Raw genomic sequence first — 9,932 nt, forward strand, 5'->3', positions numbered from 1 at the left:
GCGCCGCATCTTCCGGGCCGTTTTTTACGGCAATTAGCAAGAAATGGACGGAATCACCACTCTCTCCATAGTCTACTATGCCGTATACGAATACTCCACCTGAAATCCGTACCACCACAAACTCGTGGGATGATGCCTTTAAGCTACGAAGGATACTGATGCATTCATGTGAGAGCATTTGTGAATTTTGGTACAAGGACCGTTTTTTCTTTTCTGTTTCCAAATCGAAACTTCACCGCTTGCTCTTAAGAGCAGAAAAATCTATATGTACCTCGGAGTGTATAAACCTGCGGGGAATAAACTCTTCTAAAATGACGGCCATGTTGATAAACACTAACTCCATTTTTCAAAAGAATGCTTTGTATTAGGATCTGCACAGAATAGTGATGGTGATGAGTTGTTTGGTAATGAGGATAACACATCCAAGTATGGGAACTGCACTTGTCGTCAACCGGTGACGCGATGGCGCGCATAGTGTGCAGCTGGATGAAGTGTAAACCCTAATCTTGATGGCTGATGTTCGATGAAAAACGCCACCGTCATCTTCTTCAAAGATCGGTCCTCAGCAGAAAAGAAAATCGCTACACTCTTCTTCGACGATGTTTCTTCGAACACGGGAGAGTGTACGACTAACTCAGCGCAACTTGACCTACAGTATTATAGTAAGTATCTTATTAGACGATGTAGCAAACAGATGTTGGCTGCATACTGTCAACTCATTATTTTTGAAACCTATAAAATTAGCTCGTTTTTTTTGCGGAGGGAAATGTTAACCCCTCCGTCTTACCTCGAAAAACATTACAAACAAACATTTGTACATTCTAGTACTTGCTTTGCTCCTTATTTACATCTTTCCTTTTTTAATTGTCTTTTACGAACGGTTATCTACTATGCTACCAGGATATCTCTGAAAAAAAAAGCAAGAAAGCACTTTATTAATCTTTATTGCAACCAAAGGAAGACAAATTGCAGAACCCGTGTACGTAAAAAAAATATACAACTACATATTTATAGTGCAAAAATTTAACCATCATTCACATGTAAAGCAATGAAGGGGATAGCCGCATTTTGAGCATAACAAATGGGATCTCGTAGTCTACTTTCGACTTGACCCGTCAACCCATAGCACGTTCCCGGAAAAGGTTTAGCCACAGCACAATAGTTGCGCATCGTTAAACAGCGAAATCATCGGGCAGATCAGGCACAGGAATGAAGGCGTACCGTAAGAACATCAGCAGTACCAAGACATTTGCGGATTGGAATAGGAAGAGGAAGACATGGTCAACACGCGAAAAAATCCGGTTCCATTCCTTCTCCACCTGGAATGTATAGCTACAACTTGAAGTGTTTTAAAAGCATTCTCAACTCTTAGCTGACATAAATAATTCTGTAAAGAATCAGTGCAATAACGCGAAGCTGCTGGCTCTCCTTTAAAGAAATCACCCCACGAATCAGAGGTGGTACGGATTTCAGGTGGAGTATTCGCATACGGGATCGTAGACTGTAGAGAGGGGTAATTCCGCCCATTTCTCCCTGTATCAGTGGAAACGGACAACCCCCGAACGCTGTTTCTTACGACGTCCTCAACTGCAGTGCGCCGCCGTTGCGCCGCCCCCCGCCGCCTGCGATTTGTCCGAATGGGTTTTCGACGAATCGCAGGCAGGGCGGGGTAGGGAGGAGCGAAAACTTGCGCATTGCAACACGAGCCGTCGTAAGAAACAGCGTTCCGGGAATGTCCGTTTCCAGTGATACAGGGAGAAATGGACGGAATCACCCCCCTCTCCAAAATCTACGATCCCGTATACGAATACTCTGCCTGAAATCCGCACCACCTCAGATTCGTGGAGTGATACCTTTCATGTAAACGTTTCACAAATTAATAAAACAAGCTGGAAGTGTCCATGCCCCTTAGTCTTCAGAAATCAAAGAACCTGTGGAAGTGTCCCGTTTCGGATTGCGCAGATTTCCTCAAGTTCCAAAATGGAATTGGACAGATTACATTGCATACGTTTCATGTGCACGCTTACGCTGTGTAACACTGACCAATATGAAAAGTTTCGATCGGTACGTAAACTTTTCGATCGATGTGTAATTGCCATATGATTACAGAAATATGGGCTTAATACTGTAGTCGAGCAAAAAAAGTTCAAAACGCATAACGAACGAAAGAACGCATGCCAAAGCTTTTTGTCCACGAATTTGAATTCGAGAATCCTAGGACAGTAACGGCGGAACTTTCCCGTTGTTTCGCCGACTGAGAATGCCGTGCGCATGACAACTTTAGTTAGTAAGAGGAATGGTACAAACCCGGTTATTCCAGTGTAGACGTTCCATACGTTCTCTATACGTCCTTTGAGCACGGGACACTTCTGTTAGTTGATGATAGATAGCTGCGAGATCAGGGAAACGAGGTCTGTAATATGTCAAAAGAAGTGACAAAAATTTAATTCGCATTATGCTGACTCAGTGTTTTTTGATCGAAAACGATATCACTATGGCGTTGGAGACTGACAGAAGTTTATGAAGTTGAGCAACTAAAGCAAAAAACTCCATTGAGTGCATCGATCAAAAAAAAACCATTCCAGGAACATGTGTGACATCGTGACAACTTTTTTTTCAGTTTGTAATTTTTTTTAGCTGTTCTGGGCGATGCCTACATTGAAAGTATATTAATACTTCACTGTTGCGGAATTAGTACTGAAGTGAGTGAGTTTCAAAATTTCCAGTTTTTGGAGAAATTTAGGAAGAGAAATGACTATTTTTACATCATTAGAGCATACGTCACACACATACATACATCAGTGCAGAAATAAACGGTTTACCAAATTTTTGAAGTGTTGTTGTACGTTTTAGCAAAAGTTTGGGGCTTGAACACAGCAAAGCAAAGGGATATAATGGAGGAAAATCGATTACGTAAAAAATGGCTCTGAATAAAAATTGACTCACGCTATGCCAGCAATCTTCTCTGAAGGAGCTATGGGGCAAATACTGCTGAGTCTCATCGCCTTTGTCGGCGTCAACAACAGAATCCTAAGCATAACGGGTCGGTTGGGTGCGCCTTACGAAATGTAGGTGTCGAACAGCATCGAAAATTCGAAACAACCCTCACCTATAGGCGGTTTTTGACGGAAGTTCCTCGGTTTGTATGTAGGATCGGGATAAACCGAGTAAAGCCATTGAAATTGCGACCCCGATCGCACACAACATTATTACTACTATAATGTAAAAACCTGAAAATATTAAAGTATAATGATTTGTATGTTTGGATGAGGTAAGCTCTATTTTGTGCTTACCCAATAGAGGTATACTGTTGCTCTTCGGCATAGCTCCAGCTACGATGTCCAACAGAACAGTCATAGCCAGGAGAGATCCTAGCCCTAAGGAAACCTAAACTGAGGCAATACTTGACTCCAACTTCACTTCATCTATATGTCATGGAATAGAACTGTGCTCTGAGCTCACCTTTTCGTTTCTGGGTCCGTCGTTTGATCCTGGTGAGAAAATACCAAGGATGGAAAGAGCAGAGATGAGAAAAGTGGGAACAACGATGACTGTAATGTAGTAGATAGGGCGACGATTGAGATGCAGTATATAGTGCACCTGGAAAAAAAGGTGTGAAAAAAAATTATCAGAAAATGTGAGATGTTGACTGTTTTATATTCTAAACATTAAGACGAGTAAGATTATTGTTACATTCTGGAAAATACGTTTTCCTCGTTCTCCTTTCCGAAATAACCTACTTCTGCGCGATATTCACCATCTTCCATGAACTTCATCTGCCGCACTGTCACATTTATCACCTCCCACTCGGCATTTCCCTGAAATTGCCAATTTCTTAAAGAAAATCAACCACAAAAAATTAAGAAAATATATTGATCGATTCACAGAAATGTCCCTTGTTACTTTTTCTTGCGTTGGTGTAGCCCTGTGATAAGAGGTTCTAGTGGGACTGCAGGGATGATGGCATTTTTTGCTTACAAAGGTTTTCATCACTCCGAATCGACAAGCATGTATCATATTTGTCCGGGAGGATAAAAACGCTAAATTGACGCATCGGGATCTGAGCGATCTGTAACCCAAGAAAAAAACTCAGAATTGAAGCCGAACGTGTTGGGGCATCGCAATTCGATTTAATAACATCGAGAACTCTGGTACTTATCTATTGCTCTCATCTCCCAATTTGTATGAACAGCCAATCATTACTTTTCCGTGCACGTTTTAAAAGTTGTTTCATACTATTGTTCTTCCTGAAAACCATGTCGAAGAGTCAGGAGTCAGGAAGACACGCGTCCGTAAACCTCAAACGATTCCGAATTGAAATATGTACGTTGGCGCACATCCCAAGCGGATTGATTAACTCCAGACATTCTTCCTCTTTTATACTTTTAATAAACTAATAAAAGTGAATAAGAGAGATGCTAGTCAGCTGAATTTTTCTGGAGTGGAGCGATATCTGCTAACATCACGGCAACGCGGATACTGAGGTAGGCACAACGATTTGGGGTCTTTTGGTTTTGTTTCCGAGTGTAATATCTCAGGGGCTGATGACTTGTTCTGGATAAGGCATTTGAGAGGATGTATTGCAAATGTTCCTACTTTCCAGGCTCCGACGAAGGCGACAACGCCGAAACGTTTGCCGTAATAAAGTTTGTTAAAGGCATCACCGCACGAATCTGAGGTGGTACGGATTTCAGGTGGAGTATTCCTGAACGGGATAGTGGATTATGGAGAGGAAGTGATCCTGTCCATTTCTTCCTAATTGTCGCGAAAACGGCCCGGAAGATGCGGCGCGTGCACAAGGCTGGCGCGCTCCAATCGTTGTAGAAAGTGGCGCGCCAGAACGCTCGAAGCCTTACGGAAGAAATGGACGGAATCACCCCTCTCTCTATAATCTACTATGCCGTATACGAATACTCCACCTGAAATCCGTACCACCTCAGATTCGTGGGGTGATGCCTTTAAGAATCTTGGCTGTTGCTTAAATTTGCCGATCGACAAGCTGAATTTTTCCCTGAGGTACAGAAACAGATGGCATTCACTCTATCAGAACTACTTACTCCTATTGAAACGTAATAGCTTTTGTTCGAGTGAGAGCAGCGATTACTAAGAAATTGTTAAAATATATGGTTCTTGGATTTGTGAATTCCTTCCATACAGAAAGATAGATTATCCTGTTTAGGTGCAGCTGGGTTCAGGAACGCCACTCCTACAGTAATACGGATGCAAGAGACGGAGAATGGAGGAAATAAAATCAAATACAATCATAATCTTGCAGAAATTTAATTTAAAATGTTTGTCATACAAGAGAAGCGTTCACGAGTAGAAAATCCAATGTTTCTAAATCGCGTACCGAAAAATACGAATCCTTAGGAGGTTGAGTGGCGTTCACATCCATTTCCTCAACTGATAATAACGGCGAAGCCAAAGCGACTGCGCAAAACTAAAAACACTTGTCTAATCCACTTAGAGTCGACGTATGAGGCGAAAAATCCAGGCTCACCTGTGTATCAAACGGGAACAAGTCGATATTGATTCGGCACAAGCTCGTAACAAATTGTGGGATATTGATTTTTATATGACCTGTGTGTTGAACTCTTACATCATAACGGTCCTCGTTCAGCATATCCTTCGTGTCCATACTGAAAATTCGAGAATGAGCGAAATTTAATTTTTTTGAGGAATACATTTTTTTAGAACATGTATGGGATGTCTATACAGGATCGTATGTTCAAGACCACACGGTGTTTTTTTCGTATTCCGCTTCCTTTTAGGCTTCAGGATACCCATAGGCAACTGAACGAGTAACGTTTCAAAATTTAGGAGAAAGGTGTCGATACAGTTGTTGCGAAAGTTGCAAAAATTTTGCACCATTTTTTTGGTTACATTTTTTCGTTTTCCATTTTTCCCTTTTGTGTAAAATTAATCTTCACATTAGTTGCCACATATGAATGATCCAAATCTTGTTCGAAATGTTTTCTCGCTTTCTCGAATCAAAAACGCTAGAATATTCGGATGAAGGATAAAAGATAGAGTTCTTAGCGCCGATGTGTCAGTGGTTTTATCCTCCCAGGCAAGTCTGGTACCAATTTCTCGACTCCGGCGGGATGAAAGGCTGAAAGGCTTGGTGAGCACTAGGCCGCATTCGAACCTCCAATCGATTGTTCAGACAGCGGAACCTCTTCCCGACTGCGCTACAACCGTCCCAGATCTCGTTGAAACGCTCGAATTAAGGGTTTTATTCGTGAATGCTGGTGCAACAACAAACTACACATTGATCCGATCAAAAACTAGCAATCAGCCTGTTCATAAGCACTCAAAAATAAGTGGTTCATGACAAGACGAAAAAAATTCTTTCTCTAGACTACTATTATACCCAGTACAGTAATTTGAGCAGGATAATCACTAAAGCAGTGTTGGATATCTGGTGTTATGTCCAGAACGACTTTCAAACTCAATCTCACGTCAAATCCTACAGCGAAAATTTTTATGAGTAAATGTGTCCTTCAGTCCTCTATGCTAAAAGAGGAATGAAAGCTGATTGCTGATTGAGCAGACAGACATACGGAACCTTTTTGAAACTTTAATCAGACCAGCAAAATACGCTGTGATAACGCTTCTAAATATCATTGGTGACGAATTAAGTACACGGTGCTCCACCGGTGTCTCACGATTTCGTAAATACAACCTAGGAGATAATCTACAGCCATCACGAAACGCAACGACTGTTCAAAAGAAGAAAGAAGGAAGGAATGTCCCAGATTCCTACAGACATCAAATTCTCACCAAATGTTCCAATACGAACCCGTTTGCAAGTGCGCTTATGTACCTGTTGTATATAAAGAGCTTCGGTACCCAGACGAGATTCTGTGGCATCACCACTTGCTTCAAACCATGGTATTTGTCCGGATCCCATTGAAGTTTTGGATCATGCCATCTCTGAAAGCGGAAAGGGTTTACACAGAAGACAGAATTTCTACTGTGGTCACTGCGTTGTTTTCATTAAGATCTCAAAAAAAAAAAAAAACAAAGTTTTGTAAATCTCACCTGTACATGAGAGATTACGAAACTTGCCACTTGTTGGTTTTCTCTCTGAAAAAAAAAACACATGAGAATATCCTTGTAACAATTCTAAACAGTACCATTCGAGAAAAAAAATTACGTTAAAAATTTAAAATTTTAGAAAATTGGTTGGTAAATTTCGAAATTTTAAATTTTTTCAAAATCTAAAATTTCGAAATTTCCCATTCGAGAAAAAAGTTAAAGAAAACGTTTCACAAAAATGGCGTAGTGTAATAATCACATAAAAAATATAAATTTCAGGGTGTAGATTGCGAATATGGGCTCAAACTCCCCCAATGGTTCTGAAAAACGACGTTTCATCCTACGAAGCACGTTAGAACGCGCCACCCCCGTGAACGCACCGCATCCACGAGCGAGCAGTCGAGGATCGATGAGGTCTCCTCGCCAATCTATTCAACTATAATCAATCAATATAACTATAATCAATACGCCGCTGATGGTATCGGAGCGTTTATGAGAGGCCGCGTTTTAACATATTTTGTAGGTGGAAACGGCATTCCCACGCCATTTTTCAGGGTGATTAAGGGAAATTGAGCGAGACCATGTTCGCTTTTGCAATTCACCCCCTAAATTTCATAACTCTTTTCCATGAGGTTTTTACATTACGTTAATTCCCTCATCCGCAACCTCAAAGCGCTTAGCTTTCAGCCCATGCGAATAAAGCAATTTTCTGCGTGCTAGAATACCCTCCAAAAACTTCTAAGCACTCGTGCAGAAAGTACAAACTCGTAGATATCCGAATTAAACGTTTCGCTTTCTCCCATGAGACCCTAAGCGTAGGTGCGTGGACCATAGTTATATTCAACATAGTGCCGTGATGCATAGAAAATGTCAAAAACAGAAAAAAAATTACTGAAAAAAAAGAAAGTGCTTGAGAAAAAATTTTCTGCGCATACTCACCACTTCGGTGAGAATTCCTAAGACGATCGTCATATGAACGATTACGGGATGAACGGTGTCCGCATTTGGTCGAACTCTTTTGTCGTAGTGCGTCATTATGGTGTCCAAAATATTTGTAGGGTCAGCTGAAAGTTGGGCTTTGAAAGACCGTAGACTGAAGAAATCCAGATGATTAAGGTTTTGTTGTTTATAATCCTGAAAATTTCTTTCAAATCCTACTCTATTCAGCTCATAGTTCGATTTTGTTATGTACAGTACACTAAGCACCCCAGCACGCGATAATAAACGAGAAAAAAATAAACCGGTTAAATAATTAAAATAAATGAAAATAAGAAAATCAAATCCATGACTGTCCAGAGCGTGGGCGATTTCTTAACTATACAAAAGTCGTAAACAAGGAAATAATAGAAAAACTAAAATAGAAATTTCTATACTGAATTGCTGAAGAAATGCAAGGAGGAAAAAAAGATATCCCTCAGTACAAGATTTTTTGCTTAATTGCAGCGGACTTCTCCCAGAAATGGTACAAAAATTTCTGCAGCAAACGACAGTGATGAATTTAATCCTTTCTAATCTACAGTAGGATCGCTAATTTTTCGACAGAAGACGAAAAAGACGCGGATTCGCGTCTTTTTCACCTTTTTTTCATAACTCGCCTCAATTTGATCTTTATTATAAGATCTAAACATCAATAGATTCGTGAGCGCGAGTTCTACCGATTGAATGTAATTAGAACTATCAAAACTTATCAAGGAAAGAGTTTCTGAAGAAATTAATTGCGGGTACATGTTAACAAGGCTGAGTCCGAGATAATTGCGCCCCAAGGATGTATGATCTTTGACGTGGACACATTTTTCGAAAAGTGAAATGATGGTTACACATTCGTAATCCACATAATATTGCGAACGATTTTATATCCTTCACAACTACAACTCCAAGACTCTGAATATTTTGAAAATTTGACTAAAATGACATGTTTGAACTCCAGTAAGGACCGACATTAGCAGCTTAAAAATGGTTTTCCTACAAAATATGCAAGAAAACTATTTGCTGTACTCGTGCGCAAACATTCCCCCTTATATTTTTTACATTTTCCTTTGCGTTTACGCTGTCGTTTACGTTTACGTTTTACACCTTACATTTTCGTTCCGTCTTTTTTTTTCTGTCATGTGCGTGTCTTACTCGTAACCTCAATTCCTCTGCGATTTTCTTTTACCCAGAATTATGAGAGTTACAAGATTATAGGATGCGTTCACAGTAATTTCCGATAATTTCCCTTTCGTACAGCTAAGAAAAAGTTGAATACGGAGTGAAATATGGATAGGGGAAGCCGTTTAAAACTTAAGCTCTCTAGGTCTAGGATAAATATTTTAAATTAGAGAACATCTCTCACATACATTTCACTTGTGGATGATGTTTTCGTCCTGGACGAGATGTTCCGGTTCGAAGCACCAATGAGAGTATCAATGTCAACACGTTCGGTACGTTCATCACCGCGTAAACAGATCGAAGCGCTTCTGGAAGTGAATAATTGAAATTATGTGGTGATTTGCGGGATTTTTCCGACACGGCAAGAAATACGCGAAGCACATAATAAATAATCAATAAAATAATATCATAAGGATGAGAATCGAGTACATAATCACTGAAGTCAAAGATGTTTAGTGCGATTCAAAGCGCCATTTGCAATTAGCGAACGCGTTCCAATTCAAATCAGAATCGTTGCAAGACATATGGGACTGGATGGGACCCTCCACGATCAACCAGTTAGACATCTCTTCTAGTAGTGCACTGACTTCGAAGAGAGAAACTGCTTCATTTCCTAAGGCAACGCCATTAAATCGACGCTACCACTTGGCAAACGTTACCTCTTAGTGACATCTTGTCACTGCGCTATATTCAAGGATTAACCAAGAGGCTATTAATTCTACAAAAATAGACTTTCAGAGAGG

General features: G+C 40.4%; 1 protein-coding gene across 2 annotated transcripts; it reads right to left on the reverse strand.

Moving 5' to 3' along the window:
• Positions 1–1,172: 1,172 nt before the first annotated feature.
• Positions 1,173–9,471, reverse strand: RB195_003069 (uncharacterized protein; the record flags this gene model as incomplete). Of its 2 annotated transcripts, XM_064200581.1 has the most annotated exons (13): positions 1,173–1,319; positions 2,308–2,413; positions 2,947–3,030; positions 3,110–3,230; positions 3,294–3,387; positions 3,463–3,600; positions 3,741–3,818; positions 5,351–5,440; positions 5,501–5,639; positions 6,827–6,936; positions 7,045–7,089; positions 7,981–8,105; positions 9,378–9,471. In XM_064200581.1, 13 exons carry the CDS (start codon positions 9,469–9,471, stop codon positions 1,173–1,175), a joined length of 1,371 nt encoding a protein of 456 aa, XP_064056463.1. The 2 variants fall into 2 exon arrangements, with proteins under 2 accessions (XP_064056463.1, XP_064056462.1); XM_064200582.1 differs by lacking the exon at positions 7,045–7,089.
• Positions 9,472–9,932: the final 461 nt, after the last annotated feature.

Source organism: Necator americanus, chromosome IV (assembly GCF_031761385.1).
Source record: "Necator americanus strain Aroian chromosome IV, whole genome shotgun sequence".
Taxonomy (NCBI): Eukaryota; Metazoa; Nematoda; class Chromadorea; order Rhabditida; family Ancylostomatidae; genus Necator; species Necator americanus.